Below are 26,054 nucleotides of genomic sequence, written 5' to 3'. Positions count from 1 at the left end.
AACATTTACATTCTCTAGAACTTGTCATGTATGATCTTGTATTATTCCACTTGAAGATGGAATGCTGATACACAGGAAACCAATTTTATGGTTTGATGAATCTGGTAGTATCTAGTAGTCAGGGGTTCAGTCTCTACCACAGTCTAGTAACAAACCAGAAGCTGTGTTACTAAGTTGGGATCTCTAGGAAGCTGACATTGAGATAGAGTTTGAGTGTAGGGTGTCTGCTGAGAGTTCTTTGGGATTTATACCTGTGGAATTGAGGTGATGGAGGCAGGATTCAGCAGACAGTGAAGTAGGGAGTTCTGGAGCTAAAATGGCCCATTAGAGGTGTTTTGTGTTAGTCTGAAATAACCAGGTCTTCATATTTCCACCTTGATCAGTGGCTTGATGTGGCTTACCCTGGGATGGGTGTGACAGCTGAAGGATGCCCACTGATAGCGCTCCTGCCACTCCCAGACACAAGTCCTTCTCTGAAGGGGAATCTTAGTGGTGCATCTCCATGTCTTTACAGTCCACCTGCTGTGCCAGTCAGATCCTCTTCATACATATATTCAGAAGACAGCTCTTTCATGGTTCTGATGGTCCTCTTCCTGGAGGGAAACTTAAAGAGAAAGTTTAATGGGATGACCTACAGCCCCTGCTACTGAACCTGGTTTCAGGGTTAAAACAGACAATCATTTCCTCACTTCTCTACTGTCCACTTTAGGTTTCTTCCAACCCTCCACTAGCATCCCTGCTGATCTCACCAGCTTACCTGGTGGTGTAATCCAGACGTTCATCCCTGAGAGATCTGAGCCATGGTCACCATGCCCTTCTCAATCTGGGATTGTTGCATATGTCCAATTACCAAAGTAAATGGCCAAAGGTGTACTAGGAGGCATCTAAGTGGGTCCATGGGGTGCCAAACATATTTTTCCTTGCCCCCCAGTATGTAATAGCAGCCCTATTTCCTCCTGATGATAAGAGTCAAGTTGGTCACTTCTCTTCTTGTCTGCTGGACCCTGGTCACATAGAATCCAAAAGATTGAGGCTACTGCTTCAGCTTACATTATATTGGGAATCTTGCTTTGTTTCCTGGTGGAAAATTTTCCCTTTAGGGACAAGGGCTTCTAACCATGCAGAGCCCAGAGTTCAGAAAAGGGAAGCACAAATTCCCTAAATTGTTTGTTAGGAGCAATGGTAACTGAGGCCATTCCTGCCATATAAAGGGTTTAGTGTTGGTCTCAACTGCTGGAAGGTTAGACATTTGGCTGTGTATGGAAGCAGCTAGATCAGCCTTGGTAAGTGAGGCACAGACACTTGCATCGTTGCCAATGTGTCCTCTTTGTTCATGTGCTCATCGTGCCAGTGGTATTCTGGCTGATGAAAAAAGCTTTCTAAAGTTCAGAGGGTATATGGGGTGCCTGGGTGGCTCAGTCAGTTGAGTGTCTCATTTTGGTTCAGGTCATGATCTCCCGGTTTGTGGGTTCAAGAGCCACGTCAGGCCCGGTGCTGACAGCTCAGAACCTGGAGCCTGCTTTGGATTCTCTATCTCCCCCTCTGTCTCTGCCCCTCCCCCACTCATGCTCTGTCTGTCTCTCTCTAAAAATAAACATTACAATTTTTTTTTTAATTTTTAAAGTTCAATGGATATATAATTTTGTCTATTTCAATGTTTAGTGACTCTTCTTGGTGGGATGCCCTCTGGTGGCCATTAACTTAGCACATAGAGGTTTTCACACTTTATGATCACTCTCACATGTCCATCAACATGCTTCTAACCCAGAGCTCCTTATACTCAATCTTCCAACTTTTCAGACGTGCAAGATTTTGTCCTCTAACACCTTTATTCAATGAAAAGGAAGCAGAGCTCTTTGTAAGGATAGTGTAATACATACTGGATCACCAATAAAAAAAAGAATAATTTTGTGACCTCTTGCTATTACCAGAAAGCAAGAAGGATGCTTTCAAAATAATGGGTTGGGTCAAAACCCAGAGAGGCCAGTTTAAGGAGTTTCCGGCTGGCCAAGTTGTGATTAATTAGTAAAAAAGAACCAATGATGTATACTTGATTAGAACAAATTAAGTCCATAAATCCATGAGTATATAAGGATACCGAAAAAAAAATGTTCATTTTCTCTTCAAATAATTCGTAGTACATTAAGTTCAATTTTTAGTTTGTTCACTGATCCTTTTGCTAATATATATGTCTATACAAGATGTCTTACAATATATATGTCTATACACGATGTCTTACAAATACGTATGTTTGCTTGCCAACTGCCAATTTCTACCAAACAGTCTGGTTCGATTTTGATTGGGATTGCATCTCTATAGAGGTCAACTTTGTAGTAATGCACATCTTAACAATTCTGAGTCCTCCAACCAGTGAACATGGCATATTTCTCCATTTATTTAAATCTTCTCAACTCTTCTTTGCAATATTTTATAATTTTCAGTGTCGAAACTTTGCACATCTTTGGTTAAATCTATTCCTATTTATTTTCTAATGTTATAGCAAATGGTAGTTTTTAACTTTTATTTTCCATTTGTTGCAGTTATATAGAAATGTAACTGATTTTCTGGGGCACCTGGGTGGCTCAGTCTGTTAAGCGGCCGACTTCGGCTCAGGCCATGATCTCGCGGTCCTTGAGTTTGAGCCCTGCGTCGGGCTCTGTGCTGACAGCTCAGAGCCTGGAGCCTGTTTCAGATTCTGTGTCCCCCTCTCTCTGACCCTCCCCCGTTCATGCTCTGTCTCTGTCTCAAAAATAAATAAACGTTAAAAAAATTTTTTTAAAAAGAAATATAACTGATTTTCTATAGTATAGAAATCAACCTTATATCCTCACCCTTGCTCAGCCTACTACTCATTAGTCCCTGTAGTTTAACAATTATTTCATCTGTAAATAAACACTAATATTTTAAGTATCTGTGTCTTTTATGTATTTTTAAAAAATGTGTATTTTGAGGTGGGGTGGGGCATAGAGAAAGGGAGAAAGAGAATCCTGTCAGCGCAGAGCAAGCTCCCGGGCTTAAGCTCACAACCAGGAGATCATGACCTGAGTTGAAATCAAGAATCAGATGCTTAACTGACTGAACCATCCAGGCACCTCAGTCTTTTATTTATTTTTCCTGTATTTTTTTAAATTTTTTTAATGTTCATTTATTTTTAACACAGAGAGAGACAGAGCATGAACAGGGGAGGGGCAGTGAGAGAGGGAGACACAGAATCTGAAGCAGGCTCCAGGCTCTGAGCCATCAGCCCAGAGCCCGACACGGGGCTTGAACTCACGGACCACGAGATCGTGACCGGAGCTGAAGTCAGACGCTTAACCGACTGAGCCACCCAGGCGCCCCTATTTTTCCTGTATTTTTAAATTGACTAGATCCTCCATTATAATGTTGAACAGAAGCAGTGAGAACTTACTGGCCTTGTCTCTAATATAATGGGGAAGTACTCATTATTTCACCATTAAGTATGATGTTAGTTGTAGGATTTTTGTAGATATTCTTTACCACAGTGAAGATGTTCCCATCCTCTACAGTGTTGAAAATTTCACAAAGTGCACTTTAAATTTTTCAAAGACTTTGTATGCATTTATTGAGGTGATCGCATAAATGTTCTCCTTTATGTTGCTAATACGATGAGTTACATTAATCAATTAATTTAACACATACTGTGTTTATCATTTAGGATTTTATTAGTTTTGAGTAATGTAAAATTCTCACAACATGACCCACAAATCAGCAAGGTGCTTTTTTCTCTCCTGGAAGAGTCCACAAATAGTCAGTACAGGCATAGTGTAACCACTTAATACAAAAGGGGAACAAAGTTACTAATTTGTTTATGTTTATTTTTGAACTATGTGCTCACTACAGAAAATACACCTTTTACAATGTAGAGAAAAGGCAATCAGAATATTGGAAAAGTTTCAAATCATGATATCCTGAAAGGGCAGTAAGAGTAAGCAGGTTTGAGTGCATATGGAAATTCAAACAGCTGTGCATTTCTATCCATCAAAGTAGGTCTATGAAGAATAAGCTCATGGAGATGTTTGTGGAATCTACCACCTCTGAAGGAACTGAGGTTAAGTGCTTAATGATCGGCTCAGGGCTGATGTTCAACAAAGCCAATAGTCAGGAAGTCAACCTTGAAGTTTGAAACTTCTGAATGGTTCTGCATCTGTCAATCTGCTACTTCCACACCCTTTTGAGATTAATAGCTTCTTCATTTTGCATTCCAAATCTCATGCATGTTCCTCTTGTCCACTTTTAACCTAAAACCATATAGGATTCTGGAAAATGTGGTTCTAAGCATCATATAACACAATCCAGCACAATCATTATCCTTAGCTTTCATTCTCATGGTTGAAAGGGCTCCCCAACTTGAAGTGTTGTGTCCAACTTGGAAGAGCAAAACACAGAAGGTGAAATTACCAAGTCTAATGAAACCATCCTTTTTGATAACTTGGCAGTTTTTACTTATATCAACTACCCATTGACCAAAACAATTAGTTATGTACTACATTAGCTACAAAAATGCTGTAGATCTCTCAACAGTAAGAATCAATTATTTGTCCCAACAAGTACCAAAGTCAATAGCACAATGACCACATGCATTGCATATAGTGGTAATTAATTAGAAACAATAACAAAAATAATTTCAAATACACTTACATACTGAAAATACTTTACTTAAGTTCAAAGAGACTTCACAATAGAAATGATATAATACATTTTAGTGAATCATAATGCAAATAACATATCAGAAGTTGTATGATATAGCTACAAGGGTATTGGGAACAACAATTTTCATACCATAAAGGTTTATATTAGAAAATAAAAAGTAGGAATTAGGAGCTAAAAAATATGAGAAATTATGAGTTTATGAGTCACTTCAAAGATGAGACACTGTTAAAGAAATTCCATACTTACAACATTTTAAAGATTTCTCCTCCAGTATGAATTTCCTTACACATAATAAAAGATGAGAGTCATTGGAAGGTTTTCCAAAATTGACGACATTCATTGCATTTCTCTCCAACGTGACTTTTCACATGCCTTTGAAGCATGAAGGTAAACTAAAGAATTTTCCACATTTTTTACAGTCTTGTATCACAGTATGAGTTCTCACTAGCTCACTAAGCAATGAGAAAAACTTCAAAGCTTTTCCACATTCTTTACATTTATATAGTTCCTCTTCTGTGTATATGTTCTCAAATATGTACTGAAGTGTTCGGAAATATACTTTTCCATATTTCTTACACTTATATGCTCTCTCTCCAATGTGAATTTTCACAAGGCTTTGAAGGAATTGGATACAAGGTAAGACTTTCCCACATTCCAAACATTAACATGGTTTCTCTCTAGTATGAGTTCTCATTACTGAACAGATGCAAAGGCAGTAGATACTACATTTCATATATTCACAGTGTTTCTCTTCCAATGTGTAATATCATATATACAGTAAATCATATACAATTATAAGGCATCTCTCCAGTGCTCATGGTTATTAAAAGGAGAGGGAAAACTAGTCTTTCCCACATTTCTTCCATGTATAGAGTTCCTTTTTGATAGGTTTTCTCACCTGTTGAGTAAGCTTTGAGGAGTAAGTGAAGGTTTTCCTATATTCCTTACATTCATAAGGATTCCCCTCAATGTCAATCTTACATGTACAGTAAGGAATGTGGAAGAAATAAAGATTTACTCATAATCTTCTATAGTCAAAGTCATATCTTCAATATGAGTTCTCACATGTGCCTCTAGGTTGAAGGACAACTGAATATTTTCCCACATTTTTCACACTCATAGTATTTGTCTTCATTGAGAAAGCATTCTTCTAAGAGATGAAAAAAATGGAAGACTTTTTCACATTATATGAAATAAAGCTTATTTCCACCATGAGTTTTACATGTACAACAATGGATGAAGAATGAATAATGGTTTTCCTACATTTTGTGTATTCTTTTCCAAGAAGAATTTTCACATCATGAGCCCTACACTACAAAGAATAGCTGACAGGCTCTCTATATTCCTTAAACTGATAGAGTTTGTGCCAGTGTGTGATCCCATGTGTGTTTTAACAATGAATGATTAGTTAATGCTTTCTCACATCCACTGAATTCATAGCATTTCTCTTCAGTATGAGTTCTTTTTGTGCACACTTAAAGTTGGAATCTGGCTGAAGGCTTTCTCACACTGATTATTTTTATTAGATTTCTCTCTAGTATGGAGTATCTTCTACACATTGCATATTAAAATATTTTTCAAATATTTCCCAATTTGATTATATTCAGTTTGTTTACCATATGAATTCTTTTTTTTTAATTTTTTTTAACATTTTTATTTATTTATTTAAAAATTTTTTTTTATGTTTATTTATTTTTGAGACAGAGAGAGACAGAACATGAATGGGGGAGGGGCAGAGAGAGAGGGAGACACAGAATCGGAAGCAGGCTCCAGGCTCTGAGCCATCAGCCCAGAGCCTGACGCGGGGGCTCGAACTCACGAACCGCGAGATCGTGACCTGAGCCGAAGTCGGACGCTTAACCGAGCCACCCAGGCGCCCCAACATTTTTATTTATTTTTGAGACAGAGAGAGAGCATGAACAGGGGAGGGTCAGAGAGAGAGGGAGACACAGAATCTGAAACAGGCTCCAGGCTCTGAGCTGTCAGCACCGAGCCCGATGCGGGGCTTGAACTCACAGACCGCAAGATCATGACCTGAGCTGAAGTCGGACGCTTAACCGACTGAGCCACCCAGGCGCCCCTTTTTTTCTTTTTTTTTATTTACCATATGAATTCTTAATTATCTCTCCTATGTCTTGTACTGATCTTCTCTGCCATGACAAAAAAAGATGAGGATCACCTAATAGAAAGTTTTTCACATTATTGGTGAAGTGAAATAATAAAAACTTAAGGTCGACTGTGTTAAGGAAAGGCTGTGTATTCATATCCTGAGATACCCCAAAAACGTTACAGGTAAAAAGTTAATTTAGGATATAAGATGGAATACAAAAAAATACACAATTAAGCAAAACAAACAAACCAACAAAATCCAAACCCAGTAAACAAGAAACAAAGGAATGAAAATAGATGGTACAAAAAACTGCAGTAGGGGTGCCTGTCTGGCTCGGTTGGTAGAGCATGCAACTCTTGATCTATGGGTTGTGGGTTTGGGCCCAACATTGGTTGTAGAGATTACTTAAAAAATAAAATCTTAAACCACCACAACCCTAGAGAAAACAAGCAACAACTTCTTTGACCTCAGCCACAGCAATTTCTTGCTTGACATGTCTCCAAAGGCAAGGGAATTAAAGGCAAAAGTGAACTATTGGGACCTCATCAAGGTAAAAAGCTTCTGCACAGCGAAGGAAATAATCAACAAAACTAAAAGGCAATCAACGGAATGGGAAAAGATATTTGCAAATGACATATCAGATAAAGGGTTAGTATCCAAAATCTATCAAGAACTTACCAAAGCCAACACCTGAAAAACAAATATTCCAGTGAAGAAATGGGCAAAAGACATAGACACTTCTCCAAAGAAGACGACATCCAGACGGCCAACAGACACATGAAAAGATGCTCAATATCACTCATCATCAGGGAAATGCAAATCAAAACCACACTGAGATACTACATCCCACCGGTCAGAGTGGCTAAAATTATTAACTCAGGAAACAACAGATGCTGGAGAGGATGTGGAGAAACGGGAAACCTCTTGCACTGTTGGTGGGAATGCCAACTGATGCAGCTGCTGTGGAAAATGGTGTGGAGGTTCCTCAAAAAATTAAAAATACAACTACCCTACGACTCAGCAATAGCACTACTAGGAATTTATCCTAAGGATACAGGAGTGCTGATGCATAGGAGCACATGTACCCCAATGTTTATAGCAGTGGTTTCAACAGTAGCCAAATTATGGAAAAAGCCTAAATGTCCATCAACTAATGAATGAATAAAGAAGATATGGTTTACGTATACAATGGACTACTACTTAGCAAAGAGAAGGAATGAAATCCTGTCATTTGCAGCAACGTGGATGGAACTGGAGGGTATTATGCTAAGTGAAATCAGTCAGAGAAAGACAGGTACCATATGTTTTCACTCATATGTGAAACTTGAAAAACATAACAGAAGACCACGGGGGTAGGGTAGGGGAAAAATAATTACAAACATAGAGGGAGGGAGGCAAACTGTAAGAGACTCTTAAATACAGAGAACAAACAGTGTTGGGGGAGAGGGGAAAATGGGTGATGAGCATTGAGGAGGGCCCTTGTTGGGATGAGCACTGTGTGTTTGTATGTAAGCGATTAATCATGGTAATCTACCCCCAAAACCAAGAGCACACAGTATACACTGTATGTTAGCCAACTTAGCAATAACTTATATTAGAAACAAAAAATATTAAAAAAATTGCAATAGACACAATAATATAAATAATTACATTAAATATAAATGGAACCAACTCTACAATTAAGAGACAAAAATGATAAAACTGGATTAAAAAAAGCAAGATCCAATTCTGTGTCTACATATGATGTATTTAAAATATTAAGACGGCAATCAGCAAAACTAAAAGGCAATGGACAGAATGGGAGAAGATATTTGCAAACGACCTATCAGATAAAGGGTTAGTATCGAAAATCTATAAAGAACTTATCAAACTCAACAGCCCCAAAACAAATAATCCAGTGAAGACATGGGCAAAAGACATGAATAGACACTTCTCCAAAAAAGACATCTAGATGGCCAACTGACACATGAAAAAATGCTCAACATCACTCATCATAAGGGAAATACAAATAAAAACCACAATGAAATACCACCTCACACCTGTCAGAATGGCTGAAATTAACAACTCAGGCAACAGATGTTGGAGAGGATGTAGAGAAAGAGGATCTTTTTTGCACTGCTGGTGGGAATGAAATTGGTGCAGCCACTCTGGAAAACAGTATGGAGGTTCCTCAAAAAATTAAAAATAGAACTACTCTACAGCCCAGCAATTGCACTACTAGGTATTTATCCAAGGGATACAGGTGTGCTGTTTCGAAGGGACACATGCACCCCAAAGTTTATAGCAGCACTATCAACAATAGCCAAAGCATGGAAAGAGCCCAAATGTCCACCGATGAATGAATGGATAAAGAAGATGTGGTATACACACACACACACACACACACACACACACACACACACACACAAGTGGGAGTATTACCCGGCAATCAAAAAGAATAAAATCTTGCCATCTGCAACTACATCAGTCAGAGAAAAGCAAATATCATATGACTTCACTCATATGAGGACTTTAAGAGACAAAACAGATGAACCTAAGGGAAGGTAAGCAAAAATAATATAAAAACAGGGAGGGGGACAAAACATAAGAGACTCTTAAATATGGAGAACAGAGGGTTATGGAGGGGTTGAGGGAGAGGGGATAGGCTAAATGGATAAGGGGCACTGATAAATCTACTCCTGAAATCATTGTTGCACTATATGGTAACTAATTTGGAAATTTCAAACTAAATTTTAACCAAATTTTAAAAATAAATAAATAAAATTAAAAAAGAAAATAAAAAGGATGAGAAAGTAAAAGGAGGGAAAAGATATATCATATGAACTCTAAGCATAAGAAATATAGGGTGATTATAGTAATATCAGATTAACAGTATTACCAGACACTAAACGGGATGTTTCATACTAGTGTCAGTTCATCAAGAAGATAAAATAATCCGGGGCACCTGGGTGGCTTAGTCGGTTAAGCATCTGACTTTGGCTCAGGTCATGATCTTTTGGTTCATGAGTTCAAGCCCAGTATTGGGCTCTGTGCTGACAGCTCAGTGCCTGGAGCCTGCTTCGGATTGTGCCTGTCTCCTTCTCCCTCTGCCCCTCCTCTGTGCGCTGTCTCTGTCTCTCTCTCAAAAATAAACATTAAAACATTTTTTTAATTAAAAACAAATTTAAAAAAAGATAAAATAATCCTTGTGCATATCTAATAACAGAGCTTCAAAATGTATGAATTTTTACAAAGTGCTACACCAGAAGGGAGAAATAAATAATGATTGTGAATTTGTCTAAGAATTTAACATTTTATCTCAATAATTGACAGAAAAACATGTAGGAGAAATGGTAAGAATAAAGAAAAATCAAACAACATTATCAAGCAACTTGGTTTAATTGATATAGCATACTAAATACACATTTAAGTACACATGGGAAACTCACCAAGATAACCCATATATTGGATAACAACAAAACCCAATAAATTTCAAAGGATCAAAATCATACTGAGGATGTTTCCAGACCAAAGCAATTATTTTCACTATGAAAAATGTTATCTCTGGATATTTGGACATGAAGCAACATACTTCCAGTTAACCAATAGTTTAAATAAGAAATCAACAGGGAAGTTACAGACGAATTCAAACTGAATGTATCAAAATTCATGAAATGTAGGGGTGCCTGGGTGGCTCAGTTGGTCGAGCATCTGACTCTTGGTTTTGGCTCCAGTCATGATCTCACAGTTTCAAAAGTTCGAGCCCCCTGCCTGGCTCTGCACTAGCGGGTTCTCTTTCCTTCTCACTCTGTCCCTCCCCTGCTCGTGCTGTCTCTGTCTCTCTCAAAAGAATTAAAATTTAAAAAATTCATGAAACGTAGCTTCAATAATGCATGGAAAGAAATGTACAGGTTTTATTTATATATTTTAATATATATATATATATATATATATATATATATATGTATGTATTAAAAGAAGTTTAGCATCAATTATCTAAATCTTCAGAGAAACTAGGGGAATAAAACTAAACCCGAAGTAAGTATAGAGAAAGAAATAAAAATATAAGAGTGGAAGTCAATGAAATAAAAAACAGAAATAGGAAAATAAGAATAAGATTGGTTTTTTAAAAAGATTAATAAAATTGATACTGATAAACCAATACTGATAAAGACAAAAGGAGAGATAATGTATTTTACCAATACCCAGAATGAAAAAGGCGCATCATTACAGATTCTAAATATATTGAACAGATGATATAGGAGTATTAGCAATAACTTCATGTCAATAAATTTAACATCTGATAAAATAGATAAATTGTTTTAAAAAACACAGGTTACCAAGTGACACAAGAGAAAACAGAAAGGGAGAATTGCAGCCTATCTATTTAAGCAATTGATTTTACAATTCAAAAGACATGTGTCTTTTGTGGTAAATTCTATCAGATACATAAAGAAGAACTAGTATCTTACACAAACTCTTTCATAAAAGAGAGGAGGAGGAAACAACTGCCAAATCATTTTATGAGACCAATATGACCCTGAAACTAAACCTGGTAAGAGTATAACATGAAAAAAATAGGTCAATATTACTCATGAACATAAATGCAAAATTCTCAACAACATAGTAGCAGATCGAATCTACCTAACAGATAGAATATTTTTCACACAGCTGCATGCCACTTGGAAGAAAACTGTAAACAATTTGCCTGGCCAGTCACAGCCATAGGTGTGCTTTTCTCTTCTCAGTCTGTAGGACTCCAGTTCATTGGATCTCCTTGGGTATATTTGTATTCTTCTATCCTTGCTGCAGCTACCCCATAATCAGAATGGAGAGGCAACTGATTCAGATTTCAGTGCTCAGATTCTAGCTATGACTATAACACAAGTACTGCAACGGCCACTTGAACTTGCAAGTTGGAAACAACCAATAGGACCTGGACCAGGCTAAGTCAAGTGTCTCAGAAACAAAATTAATGTCACCCAAAAATGTAGTACTAAAGATAGATACTATTTAATGCAATATTCTAAAAAAAAAATAAAACTTAATGAACAAAATCAATGATGGACAAAATATCAGAATAGTAAACAAAGAAAGGATATAACCACACACTTGCACAAACGTGGTCTCATCCTAATCCCATCCCTGTCACATTCTGATGTCAACTTTATTGTTTCCTGAACTCATTAGGGGAAAAAATTACCATACCTACTGTACAGTTCTCTCTCCTGGGCTGTTCCTTCAAGGACAAGAGGGCTATCAAACATCTAGATATAATAATGCTGGAACTGTTAAAATTACAAAATAAAGCTCCTTTAGTTTGCAAATATGATCTCTTCTAGAATACGTTATCAATGCCAAGTTTATTACATGCATTTACGCATTAAAGGAAAAATCTCTTTAAAAGTGGAAAAGCTATGTAAAAGCAATGTTACTCTAGTAGTTACATGTGCATGCAGGGCATCTCTACCATCTACTAAAGCTACTTCCCCCCGTCCCCCGCCAAACGCACATATACAAACATACATAGACACACAAACACTTAGTGCAGCCCTGGAGTTCTAAAACTGGGCCAGGCATTACCAGTCATGTGTCATGAAAGATTTTTATTGCTTTTTCATGACTCTGCTGATAAATTGGAAGCAATGCTCTTTTTGAGGCATTCCAGATGAATCCAAGAAAGACATAAGTATTTATCCTTGGGAGATGGCTTTAAATTCTATACTAATAAAATATTTGTGAAGTAACCTAAGAAAGGAGTAGTGAATACTCACACATGGGGGTCTCTGAGCCTGTTACAAAACACACATCTCTGTGTTTTGAAAAGGTTGTTAGGAATTTCTGATCTTTCTACCAAGCATATTTTACCAAGATATTTAGATTGATGATCTGCTTATGAAGATTTTCAGGACACATGCCTCGGTAATTTATTTTACTAAGTAAACTTTTTGGTCCTGCTGCTTCCCTGCCTGAGAAGGAAACCAGTTCTGGATTATTCCATAAATATCATAGTCATTTTGTCAGGGCACCACTCCCACAGGTTTTAAAGTATAGCTTATCAGCTCACCTTCTCATTCTCTTCTTTAGAACTTAACCTTGGCATTGCTACTAGCCAAAAATATTCCTTTGAAAGTTCAGTTTTTATGTATGTCTGTATTAGCCAAATTGGAAAATGACTAAATGAAGCTATAAAGTCAGCTACATTATCTCTGAGTATTCATCTCATGGCTGCAAACTGGCTGCTTCAACTCAAGGCTTACTCACCAGTACATACACTGGTTATGAAAAAGGAACATGGGCAAAAGACCTAAGAACATGCCACCTCAGACTAACCCTCTGAGAAATATTTGCCTTAATTATACCAAAATTGAAAGCTTTTTCACCGTAAAAAAAGCATCAGCAAAATAAAAAGGCAACCTACTAAATGGGAGATGATAATTGCAAATGACATATCCAATAATCAAAATATGTAAAGAACTTCTACAACTCAACACCAAAAAGCAAATAATCCAATTTAATGGGCAGAGGACCTCACATCTTTTTTCAAAGACATACAGATATCCAATACATACATGAAAAGATGCTTGACATCACCAATAATGAAGGAAATGCAAATCAAACAAAATAAGACATCAACCTACACCTGTCAGAATGGCTGGTATCAAAAAGACAAGAAATAGCAAGTGTTGGCAAGGATGTGGAGAAAAAGGAACTCCCCTGAACCGATGGTAGGAATGTAAATTGGTGCAACCACTGTGGAAAACAGTATGGTGTTTCCTCAAAAAACTAAAAATAGAAATACCATACAAGGCAGTAATACACATTGGTTATTTAACCAAAGAAAACAAAAACACTAATTCAAAAATATATATGTACCTTTATGTATAATGCAGCTTTATTTACAACAGCCAAGGTATGGAAGCAACTTAAGAGTCCATCAACAGATGAATGGATAAAGATGATGTGATGTGCATGTATATATATATACATACACACACACACACACACACACACACACACACACACACACACACACACACACCAGAATATTATTCAGCCCTTAAGAAGAACAAGATCTCACCATTTTCACCTTTATGTATAATGCAGCTTTATTTACAACAGCCAAGGTATGGAAGCAACTTAAGAGTCCATCAACAGATGAATGGATAAAGATGATGTGATGTGCATGTATACACACACACACACACACACCAGAATATTATTCAGCCCTTAAGAAGAACAAGATCTCACCATTTTCAACAACATGGACCTAAGTGTATTATGCAAAGTGACACATGTCAGACAGACAAATACCATATGATTTCACTTACATGTGGAATCTAAAAAAAAAAAAAAAACCTGAACAAACCAAAAACAGAAACAAAAACAGACCCACAAACACAAAGAACAAACTGGCGTTTGCCAGAGAGGAGGGAAGTGGTGATGTGTACAAAAGGTGAAGAAGAGTGAGAGACACAGGCTTCCAGTTATGGAATGTATAATTCATGGGGATGAAAGGTAGGGCATAGGGAATACAGTCAATGGCATTGTAATAGTGTTGTAAGATGGTACCTACACTTGTGATGAGTAAAGCATAATATACGGGGTTGTTAAATTACTGAATTATACACCTGAAACTAATTTAACATTGTGTATCAACTATACTTCAATTTAAAAAAGGAAAAGAAAAAAGCTTTAAAAAAAAGAAAAATTTCCCTTAGGCAAAATTCCCCAAATGCACTTTCAAATCATTAACAACAGCTGAATACTATATTCCTACCTGCAAGGGATCATGGGAACATGAATATTTTGGCCTAGAAGAGGGGAAGGCAAAGAAAAATGGGTTCAGAAACGGCTTTTTAGTAGTCACTTCTCTCTGTTTCCTATTGTTGCTGTAACAAATTACAAAATAATTGTGACTTAAAAACTTAAAATGGGTCTCACTGGGCTATATTTAAGGTAGGGCTGCATCCCTTTCTGTAGGCTCTAAGGGAGAATATATTTTTGCCTTATCTAGCTTCTAGTGCCTCCCTGAATTCCTTCACTGGAGGGTCCCTTCCAACTTCAAACTCACCAAAGGCTGGCCGAGTCTTTCCTAAAACATCTCTCTGATAATGACTCCTATTAAGGGCTCTTGTGATTGCATTGGATTCACCTGGATTGTCTAGGGTAATCTAGTTTAAGGTCAGCTGATTATCAACTTTAATTCTATCAGCAATTTTAATTCCTCTTTGCCACTTAACTTGATACTCATGGTTCCAGAGATTACTTTGTGGGGCCATTATCCTTCTTACCACACTCCATTCTCTGCCCCCCCCCAAAGATCCACATTCATTCCACATTAAAAAAATATATTCAAGGTCCCCAAAGATCTCATCTCATTATAGTATCAACTCAGTCCATAATTTCATCTAAATCTCATCAACTCAAAAGTTCCAAATTTCACCAGTGACATCATCTAAATTAGGTATGGTTGAGACTCTAATTACCTATCCTGAGCATAATTCCTCTCCATCTGTGGACCAGTAAAACTAATTATCTGTTCTTCAAACTGTATAATGACAAGAGGGCATAGGTAACAATAGTTATTCCAGTTCAAAAAACAGAAAATGAAAGCAGTCATATGTTCCAAGAAATGTAGAAATCCATGTAGGAAAACTCTATTTGCTTTCAAGGCCTGGGTTTGGAGCTCCACCCTCCAGGCTCCAGCTCTGTCTTAAGAGTCATCTTTTGCATGAGAGGGTTGTACATGTTTTAGCTAAGTAGTTTTTTCAGTCGTTTCTTGCTTATATAATTGTGAAGTACAACAGGTTTCTTTTCTATCATTCTCTCTGTGCCTTCCAACTTATGCTGGTAATATTTCTGCCGGTATAACATTCTCAAGAACCTTTTGAGTCCCTTGTGTATGTCACAGGGATTCTCTCTCCTATACAAAGGGCTGCTTCAGAGTTCTTTCCTGGGTAATCTCATCTCTATTCCTGACTTCGGCTGAGATGTTTGGGATTTCCATGAAACACATGCCTAATCTCTTTAAAGAACCTGCTGCATGACTGAATACTCTTACCTATTAATTCTTCCAAAGCACTATCAAAAGGTTGTCCTGTGACACCCTTGGCTTTCTCTCTAAAGCATGCTTTCCTAATAGTGACTTTCCTTTTTGAGCCCCTTTTGCCATTTGAATAGGCTGAGAATTTCCCACATGACCAAGTTCTAGTTCCTTTTTGCTTAACAGTTCTTCCCTCCATCTGTCTCATTACTCTCATATTTTATTATAAGCATCAAGAAGAAATGAGGTTGCACCTCCAACTCCTTGACTGGAAATCTCCTCAGTTAAATAACCAAGCTGATTATTTACAAGTCCTTCTTCCGTAAAACTGCAGGACACAACTCAGCCTAGTTTTCTGCTACTATATAACAAGGATTCTCTTTACTTTCCAATATCACCTTCTTCACCTCATTTCTTTCTGAGCCCTCATTATCAGTGACTTTAACACCCATATTTCTACCAGCATTCTCTTTACAAGGATTTAGATATTCCGTAAGGCAACATATATTTTCTCCACCATGCTCATTTCCTCCTGAGACTTTGATAGAATTGATAACATCCATATTTCTACTAACAGTCTGTCCAAAACAATCTAGACTTTTTCCATCATGCTTTTCAAAATTCTTCCAGCCTCTGCCTTCCTTCCAGTTCCAAAACAACTTTCATGATTTTAGTTATTTGTTACAACAGCATTCCACTCCCAGGTAACAAAACCTGTGGCATTCAGTGTTCAACTGCAGAAACAGAACCATTAGGAGATACAAAATGAAAGATTTGTTGCAAGGAAGTGACTTACTCAATTGTGAGAGCTGGCTAGGCGAGTCCATTATCTGTAGGGCAGGCAATTACAGGGCTGGCTGAAACTCTGGAGCACAAGCTGAAACCACTGCCCACAGACAGAATTTCTTCCGCATCTCAGGGAAAACTCAGATGTGTTCTTAAAGCCTTTTGACTTATTAAATCACTCCTATACAGAACATCTGGGATATTCTCCCTATTTTAAGGTTAGCTAATTAGCAACCTTAATTCCATCTGAACCTAATTCATCTTCACAGTATAGCATAACATCGTCACAGGTTCCAGGAATTAGGATGCAGATGTCTTTAGGGGGCCATTATTCTGCCTACGCACACTATTTTATAGCATTTCCAAAATTAAGAGGCTCCTGGAGGTTGAGATAAATTTTCTTTGGCTAACTAATAGTAATATACAATGTATTTTCTTTCATATCCCTTAACAATAAGCACAATGTCATCATCCAAAGGCAAGTAGATACTGGCATATTGTGCCATCAAAAGCTCCACTAGGCCTAGAATCTGGAACTCATTTGAGAATTACTCTGCAATCCCAGGGGACAACTGTAAGCAATGTATTACTCGATACTAGAATCTTTAGAGTATCTAGGAAGTCCTCAACACAGTCAATCTGGGTATCAGCAAATCTGCCCAGGACTCTTAACAAGATTGTAATTTAAGTTACATGTAAGTGACAACCCATAAGTCTTTTCAACATTAATTAATATGAGAAAGAAATCATAATAAAGATACACTTTCATGAGGTGACATATATATTTCAGAGTGAAAATCTAATGATTACAAGTGTGATTTTTAAAAAAATAAATAGCATGAAAATATATACATTGATGCCTATTAGTAAAAGAAAAATCCAAACAGAACTCAGAAGAAACTAGACATTAGTATATACAAACTGATTTCACCCAAAACTCACAAGGGGTTATACAAAAGGTGTAGCTGTGTTACTAATAGAAACTAAAAGGATTCCAGTAATTTAAAAATGAAGTATGTTAAAAGGAATCAGACATTCTTATGTAATATCATATAGTCAGTAAAATATTTTCAAAATGAGAATTGTTTATTCTAAGAGGTTAATTTTCATATTATCCTTTAGGAATGAGTATGAAAATTTTAATCAGAAATGTGAATTTCCTGATATAAAATTTTTGCTGATTATACAATAATTGTAAAAATAATCATAAGACAACCAAGCCAACAAAGCAAAGTAAATTTACTATGGAAAATAGGGGGGGGGGGAGTAGAATTAAAATTACTACTGGATTAAAAAATAAACAGAAAGGTGAAGGAGACAAAGCTAATGTAAAAGCAAACAGGAAACTTTCAGATACCTAAACTATTCTGGAACGTTGGATTTCCCTCTGACTTCCTCCCAAGGTCCTGGTTTAGAATACTGGGGAAGAAGGGCTTCAAGAACTTGAACTCATTGGTCCCCGAGTCTCCCGTCAGACACACCTCATACTGGTAGCTCTGGGACAGCGTCCCCGCGCCGCTGACGTCCACCAAGTGGCCCGGAAAGTGGCCCTCGGGCCCCGAGCAGCGACCCGCAGACGCCGCCCGGCTCCGCCTGCACAGCCGCACCGCCACGAACACCAGCACCGAGAACAGGAAGAGCGACGACACGGACGCCAAGGCCACGACCAAGTAGACGGTGAGCGGGTCGGCCCGCGCCTCGGCCGCCGCCACCTCCGGGAGCGGCAGGTAGGGCTGCGAGAAGCCGTCCACCAGCAGCACGTGCAGCGTGACGCTGGCCGAGCGCGGCGGCTCGCCATTGTCCTTGACCAGCACCACCAGCCTGTGCTTGACGGCGTCGCGCTCGCTCAGCAGCCGGGCCGTGCGCACCTCGCCGTTGTGCGCCCACACGCCGAACAGCCCGGGCTCCGTGGCCTTGAGCAGCTGGTACGACAGCCAGGCGTTCTGGCCCGAGTCGCCGTCCACCGCCACCACCTTGGTCACCAGGTAGCCCGCCTCGGCCGCCCTGGGCACCAGCTCGGTGCAGGGCGCAGAGCCGTTCTGCGGCGGGTACAGCACGAAGGGCGCGTTGTCGTTGTCGTCCAGCACCAGCACGCGCACCCGCGCCTGGCTGCTGAGCGCGGGCGAGCCGCGGTCGGCCGCGCGCACGCCGAACTCGAACGCCTGCAGCGCCTCGTAATCCAGGGACCTGAGCGCGAACAGCTGCCCGTTGTCCGCGTTGATGGACACCAGGGAGGCCAGGGGCAGCTGCGGGTCCGCGGGCGGCAGCAGCGAGTAGGTGACCTGGGCGTTGGCGCCCGAGTCCCTGTCCGTGGCGCTCACGCTGCCGATGTGCAGGGCGGGGCTGTTGTTCTCGCGGACGCGCAGGGTGTAGGTGGTTTGGCTGAAGGCGGGGGCGTTGTCGTTGACGTCGGAGACCGTCACGGTTATGTTGTGCTGCGTTTTCAGTCTGGGGGTCCCCAAGTCGGTGACTGTGATGGTGATGTTGTACTCGGGTCTTGTCTCTCTGTCTAACGCCCCATTTGTTACCAGGGTGTAGAAATTCTCTTCTGATGGCTTCAGGACGAAGGGAAGATCATCCTGGATGGAACAAGTCATCCTTCCGTTGTCCCCCGAGTCTCGGTCTCGAATTCTAAACAAGGCCACTTCTGTCTCTGGAGAATTTTCAGGAATGGGGCTGGTGAGTGATGAAATCGTTAGTTCTGGGAAGTTATCGTTAACATCCACCACCTCAATGGAGACAGAACATCTTCCAGAAAGCCCCCCACCATCAGTCGCATCTATTTCCAGCTCATATGAAGATATTGTCTCAAAATCTAATTTTTTAAGTAGGCGAACTTCTCCTGAAAGGTTGTTTAGCTCAAAAGTTGCGCTTATTTCTTGGGAACTATAAAAATAGGAGTATGATATTTCCCCATTTGTCCCAGTGTCTAAATCTCTAGCAGAGACCTTGACTACTAGCGTACCTACAGGGCTGTTCTCTGGAACTTGCACCTGGTAGAGTGTCTGTGCAAACTCAGGGGCATTGTCATTGACGTCTAAGACGAAGATGCGAACCTGGGCGGTGCCAGACCGGGGTGGAGAGCCGCCATCCAGCGCTGTGAGGGTTAAGCTGAGTTCGGCCTGCTTTTCGCGATCCAGCTCTTTGTCTAGTACCAGCTCTGGGTATTTCCTGCCATCCCCCCGGGTGCGGGTAGAAATATGGAAATGAGGGTTGGAACTGATACTGTAATTTTGGATGTTGTTGTTGCCCACGTCCAAGTCCTGGGCTTTTTTCAGTGGAAACGCGGTTCCAGGAGGGCTAGTCTCTGAGATTTTCAGAGTCATTTCTCTTTCAGGAAACTCAGGAGAATGATCATTTATGTCTCTCACCAGTAGTTCAGCTCGAAATACTCCCAGTGGTTTTTTCAGTAACACTTGGAAATGCATTACACATGGATCTGTGGGGCCGCACATCTCCTCCCGATCCAGTTTCCCATGCAGTATCAATTCCCCGGTATGCAGATCAAGCTGCAAGCGGGGTTCGTTATCCTCAGAGACCACCCGGGCTCCCCGCGCGGCTAGCTCCCCAACTCCCAGCCCCAGGTCCTTGGCCAGATTGGCCACAAACGAACCACTCTCTGTTTCCTCCATCACGGAATAGCGTCGGGATTTCCAGCCTGCCAGAGCCACTCCCAACATGAGAAAGAGAATCAGGACTTGCCTTTGTTTAGGAAAACACTCTTTTCCGACCTCCATCTTTAATTCCATAAATGCTTTCCAGAAACGGGGCTCAGCTCTACCTTAGGGACGGTGATAGATCTCTTAGTCGGTAACCTGTCCAGAAATGATGGTGAGTAGTAAGACTTACAGTCCGGAACTCTGCTTACAGGCTTTTGTCTTCGGCTATAGATCTAAGGTAGAGTTCGTAGCAGTTCCTGGGCTTTTTTTTTTTTTTTTTTTTTTTTTTTTTTTTTTTTTTACGCCTTAGCCTGCAGCGCCACCATGCGTTGTCTTCGAAAAGAACTGCTACAATTTATTCCCTCTGTATGATATCTAGCCAGCTATTAGGAGTTTGGAAATGGTTTGGAAATGATGTAATCAGAAAACCATGCAATTATAATTATTCATTCCTTCATTTAAAAAAAGTGTTATTGATATCTATGTACTAAGTTCTGAAACAGATCAGCAAAGAACCTAAACATGGTCCTTACTTTTTAAAACCTGTAGTATGGGTGAGGTGCTCTGAAAGATGAGAAGTGAAAGAAGACAATAGTGGTATGTCATCTTATAAAAATAACAGCATATGCTTACGTGATTTCTTAAAATTCCCTCAGCAAAAAGGAAAGGGTTAATTCTTCTGGATTTTCTTTCAAATTCTAGGCAGTGTATGTGACAGAATTGTGGTTCCCATTGGTTGAATCATATCAAAGAAAAAACTACCAGTTAGTTCCAGTTTATGATGCCATTTCAACATAAGGTCAGAGAATTATGATTTTATGAAACTTTCAAACTATGGGAAAATGCATATAAGTCCTATAACTCTTACCCTGCTTTTTCTCCTTAGTATTGACCACCATCTGATATAGCATATACATACATAATTAGTTTTTTCTTTTCTGTGTCATTTTTGTGCTTGAGAACTTTGTTTTGTTGACTTCCACATCCCCCAGCATCTATAAGAGTCCCTGACACATGGTGGATACTCAACAAATATTTGTTGAATAGATCAATCAATAAATCACAATTAATTTTAAAATTCTCATAGATGGATTCTCCTCCTAATGTAGAAGACCCCCTTTTTTTCTGGGACCCTAGTTCATTATATGAGCTGGATAAACAAGACCCCATATTCCCAAGTAGCCATTTTCTATGTTCTTTTGAATAGTAATTTGCAATAATTCAGAGTGATCTAAATGTATTTCATCAAATGGCAAAACACTCTGGCTTCCACTATGCAATGGAATAGATTCTAAAATACAAACAAAAACCAGAACATAACAACCAGGTTATAAAGATTCTACAAAAAAGGTATACATCTCTTTTAGAACACATTTCACATTGTCAATGTTATTTCACCCTAATGCTATTATGACACTGATTATATGCAAAAACTCCTACGTAGAATTTTCATAAGACATTCCAAAAACAGTAAAATTTGAAAATAGCCACCAATTCTTCTCAAAATCATACATTTTAACAAAAGCTTGTGCTTATCCCTTACTAATATTCCACAAACTTTTGATCCCAAATATTACATTAATATAAAAACCCTAAGTTAAAAATTTCCAATTAATAGTAAAGTTCAACCCATGAAAGAATATCTAAACATGCTTTTGACAAGGGAAAAATCCACTTAGCTATCATAATTAAAAGGAGATTTATTAAAAGAGCACATATTTGTTTCCAAAAACCCAAGGGAGAAAGCAGACTTGGGAGAGATTGGTTAATCTGTAAAGTTGCTTTTTAGGCATCTCCTTTCTTCTTTTCCCTAAGTGGATTGACTTTCTGTGTTTCTTTCCATTTATTTAGCCAACATGATATCACATTCTTGTTAAGTTCTTAACAGAAAAACTATTTTAAAACATTTTTTTAGGGGCGCCTGGGTGGCTCACTCGGTTAAGCGACCGACTTCAGCTCAGGTCCTGATCTCACAGCTTGTGAGGTCAAGCCCCGCATAGGGCTCTGTGCTGACAGCTCAGAGCCTGGAGCCTGCTTCAGTTTCTGTGCCTCCCTCTCTCTCTGCCCCTCCCCTGCTCAAGCTCTGTCTTTCTCTGTCTCAAAAATAAATAAACAAAAATAAATAAATAAAACATTTTTTTAGCGTTTACTTATTCTTGAGAGAGAGACAGAGACAGAGCATGAGTGGGGGAGGGTCAGAGAGAGGAGACACAGAATCCGAAGCAGGATCCAGGCTCCAGGCTGTCAGCACAGAGACTGATGAGGGGCTCTGAGCCACCCAGGTGCCCAACAGAAAAACTATTTTAGATCTGATTTCTAAAGCCATTTTTTAAACAAAAGAGTCAGATTTGCTCAGCTTGGATTAGCGATATCTACCATCTTGTCTGATTGTCTGAAGTCACAAGGGGAAATGAGTGAAATAAATGTAGCTGAAATGTAGAATAAATGTCACTTCAACTGAAGAGAGAAGTTTACCGAACATGATGGGGTGGGCTAGACAAAAAGGATCTATCATTTAAGTATCTTGAAATAATCTAATAATCTTTTAATAATACTCATATATATGATATGTTGAAGGTTGTTATAGAAGAAAAGCCCTTAAATATGGGAGAAATTGTAGCCTTTCTATTTAATACTACCGTGAAACAAAAATATGCATTTTTTGCAGAACTTTTTTCCACTTAAAAATTTAAGATAGATAAGCTTAATATCAGATTAAACATAGGCTTCATTATGTTAATGAATGATACCTCCTAAGTAACCACAACATCAAAAATTTAGAGCTTCCATATAACAACCAAATAGAGGATGGAGCTGGAGTCATCTTCAAATCAACAGTGCTCGATAATGAAAAGTTGATAAACTGAACCACATGTTCATGATTTTTCAGTAAAGCAATAAATTTGAAATTTCTTTGTTTCCATCAAAATAGAAATAAAAAAAACAGAGTAAATATGAGGATATGCTTAAAGAATATTTCTAATCCCTTTAATAGGAATGTGGAATCAGCAAAACACCCAAGAAACACATTCTATATGGACCAAAGCAGTAATGGAGACCTATCATATTTAGAAAGAACTAACCTTCATCCAAATTCGTAATTGAATCCAAAATTTACAAAATGTGTGTTTTCCTCCACATCATTCACAGACTTCTGTTGAGCAATGGAGACAACAGATTTCAAAAACTTAAATTCCTTGGTCCCAGATCCTCTCCTGACACACCTCGTACTGGTAGCTCTGGGACAGCGTCCCCGCGCCGCTGACGTCCACCAGGTGGCCCGGAAAGTGGCCCTCGGGCCCCGAGCAGCGACCCGCAGACGCCGCCCGGCTCCGCCTGCACAGCCGCACCGCCACGAACACCAGCACCGAGAACAGGAAGAGCGACGACACGGACGCCAAGGCCACGACCAAGTAGACGGTGAGCGGGTCGGCCCGCGCCTCGGCCGCCGCCACCTCCGGGAGCGGCAGGTAGGGCTGCGAGAAGCCGTCCACCAGCAGCACGTGCAGCGTGACGCTGGCCGAGCGCGGCGGCTCGCCATTGTCCTTGACCAGCACCACCAGCCTGTGCTTGACGGCGTCGCGCTCGCTCAGCAGCCGGGCCGTGCGCACCTCGCCGTTGTGCGCCCACACGCCGAACAGCCCGGGCTCCGTGGCCTTGAGCAGCTGGTACGACAGCCAGGCGTTCTGGCCCGAGTCGCCGTCCACCGCCACCACCTTGGTCACCAGGTAGCCCGCCTCGGCCGCCCTGGGCACCAGCTCGGTGCAGAGCGCAGAGCCGTTCTGCGGCGGGTACAGCACGAAGGGCGCGTTGTCGTTGTCGTCCAGCACCAGCACGCGCACCCGCGCCTGGCTGCTGAGCGCGGGCGAGCCGCGGTCGGCCGCGCGCACGCCGAACTCGAACGCCTGCAGCGCCTCGTAATCCAGGGACCTGAGCGCGAACAGCTGCCCGTTGTCCGCGTTGATGGACACCAGGGAGGCCAGGGGCAGCTGCGGGTCCGCGGGCGGCAGCAGCGAGTAGGTGACCTGGGCGTTGGCGCCCGAGTCCCTGTCCGTGGCGCTCACGCTGCCGATGTGCAGGGCGGGGCTGTTGTTCTCGCGGACGCGCAGGGTGTAGGTGGTTTGGCTGAAGGCGGGGGCGTTGTCGTTGACGTCGGAGACCGTCACGGTTATGTTGTGCTGCGTTTTCAGCCTGGGGGTCCCCAAGTCGGTGACGGTGATGGTGATGTTGTACTCAGATCTTGTCTCTCTGTCTAGCACTCCTTCTGTTACTAACTTGTAGAAATTTTCAACAGAATGTTTCAGAGTGAACGGAACATCTTCCTGGATGGAACAAACCATCCTCCCATTTTCCCCAGAGTCTGGGTCTTGAATACTGAAAAGAGCTATCGTGGTCTCAGGGGAATTTTCAGGGATGGAACTTATAAGGGAAGCCACCGTCATTTCTGGGGTGTTGTCATTTATATCCACCACCTCTATTATGACAGTGCATTTTCCCGAAAGACCTGCCCCATCAGAAGCCTTAATATCCAGCTCATATGACTTAATTTTTTCAAAATCTAATTTCCTAATTATTTTAATTTCTCCTGTGAGTTCATTTAGTGCAAATGTCCTAGTAATCTCTTCATCGCCATAGAAAAATGAATAGACTACTTCACCGTTTATTCCTGTGTCTAAATCTCTAGCTGAAACAGTGACAATAAGAGATCCCAGGGGACTGTTTTCCAGGATCTGCACACGATAGAGTGGCTGCACAAACTCAGGAGCATTGTCATTGATGTCCAAAACATGAATGAGGACCAGGGTAGTCCCAGTTTTGGGAGGAGTTCCACCATCTACTGCCATGAGAGTTAATCTAAACTCGGGCTGCTGTTCTCGATCTAGGGCTTTGTCCAGAACCAGTTCCGGGTATTTTCTGCCTTCACCGCTGTTGCGGGTGAGCACGTGGAAATGGGAGTTGGGATAAATGGTGTAGTTTTGAACATTATTGACACCTACATCCAAATCTTGCGCATTTTTCAGGGGAAACACAGCCCCTGGAAGAGTATTTTCCATGATTTTTAAAATCATTTCTGCCTCTGGGAACACAGGGGAATTGTCATTTATGTCAGTGACCAAAAGCTTATACCTATATACCTCCAAAGGTTCTTCCAGTAACACTTGAAATTGCAGTACACAAGGTTCAGTGGAGCCACACAATTCTTCCCGATCCAGTTTCTCATTTACTTGTAAATCTCCAGTCTGAAGGTTCAGCTGAAAATGCTTTTTGTCATTGTTAAAAATGATCCGAGCCCTCCGCCGAGAGAGCTCTCTTGCCCCTAGCCCTATATCCTTTGCTAGATTGGCCACAAAAGAACCACTCTCTGTTTCTTCTGTAATAAAATAATCTTCCCGCTCCGCGCAAGTGTGAGCCAGCAAAACAAAGAGAAGAAGAACTTGCCTTAGTCTAGGAAAACGCTCCTCTTCAGCCTCCATTTCTCCAACGCCAAAAGCCTTTAGAATCTGGGTACTTACTGGGTCTTTAGGCAAACTGCTCTGCCAGTCGATCCCTGCCGCAAGGTTAATTCTCTTCTCTTAGATCTGCGTATAACTGCAGGGACAGTAACCATCCGCCTGTCTGGTATTCCCAGCCTTAGCTTACAGCGCCACCATGTGTTGTACTTAAACCTAGTTTGCTGACGATGCTACAAAACGTATAACACTCATTTTATTTACATGCACACACAAAAACATACCACAGATTACACATGGGATGGTTTATAAATAAAATGATAACTTGTATTCTCCTGTGAAGTTATAAATGT

The 26,054-nt window shown here is 40.3% G+C and overlaps 2 protein-coding genes across 5 annotated transcripts in view; both read right to left on the bottom strand.

The window, feature by feature from the left end:
• The window catches only part of LOC122218998 (protocadherin beta-15-like), a 31,986-nt gene continuing 5,932 nt past the window's right edge, over positions 1–26,054 (bottom strand). Inside the window, exons 1-4 of one of the 4 annotated variants that reach the window (XM_042937284.1) lie at positions 23,335–23,399; positions 17,950–20,407; positions 14,541–14,574; positions 1–604 (exon numbers count right to left, since the gene is read on the bottom strand). In XM_042937284.1, coding sequence (XP_042793218.1) covers positions 571–604; positions 14,541–14,574; positions 17,950–20,341 — 2,460 coding nt within the window. In that variant the 5' untranslated portion in view covers positions 20,342–20,407; positions 23,335–23,399 and the 3' untranslated portion in view covers positions 1–570. Of the gene's footprint in view, positions 605–14,540; positions 14,575–17,949; positions 20,525–23,334; positions 23,400–26,054 lie in introns of those variants that run through there. The other 3 variants (XM_042937287.1, XM_042937300.1, XM_042937293.1) reach the window with 3 other exon arrangements.
• Positions 529–25,803, bottom strand: LOC122219094 (protocadherin beta-15-like). Its single transcript, XM_042937358.1, is given in 3 exon segments — positions 529–604; positions 23,335–23,469; positions 23,471–25,803. Coding segments are annotated over 2 exon segments (2,388 nt in total). The 5' UTR covers positions 25,726–25,803; the 3' UTR covers positions 529–604; positions 23,335–23,336.

Source organism: Panthera leo, chromosome A1, assembly GCF_018350215.1.
Source record: "Panthera leo isolate Ple1 chromosome A1, P.leo_Ple1_pat1.1, whole genome shotgun sequence".
Taxonomy (NCBI): domain Eukaryota; kingdom Metazoa; phylum Chordata; class Mammalia; order Carnivora; family Felidae; genus Panthera; species Panthera leo.
Note: the sequence above shows the minus strand (reverse complement) of the source record. Positions and strands in the feature narration are given on the sequence as shown.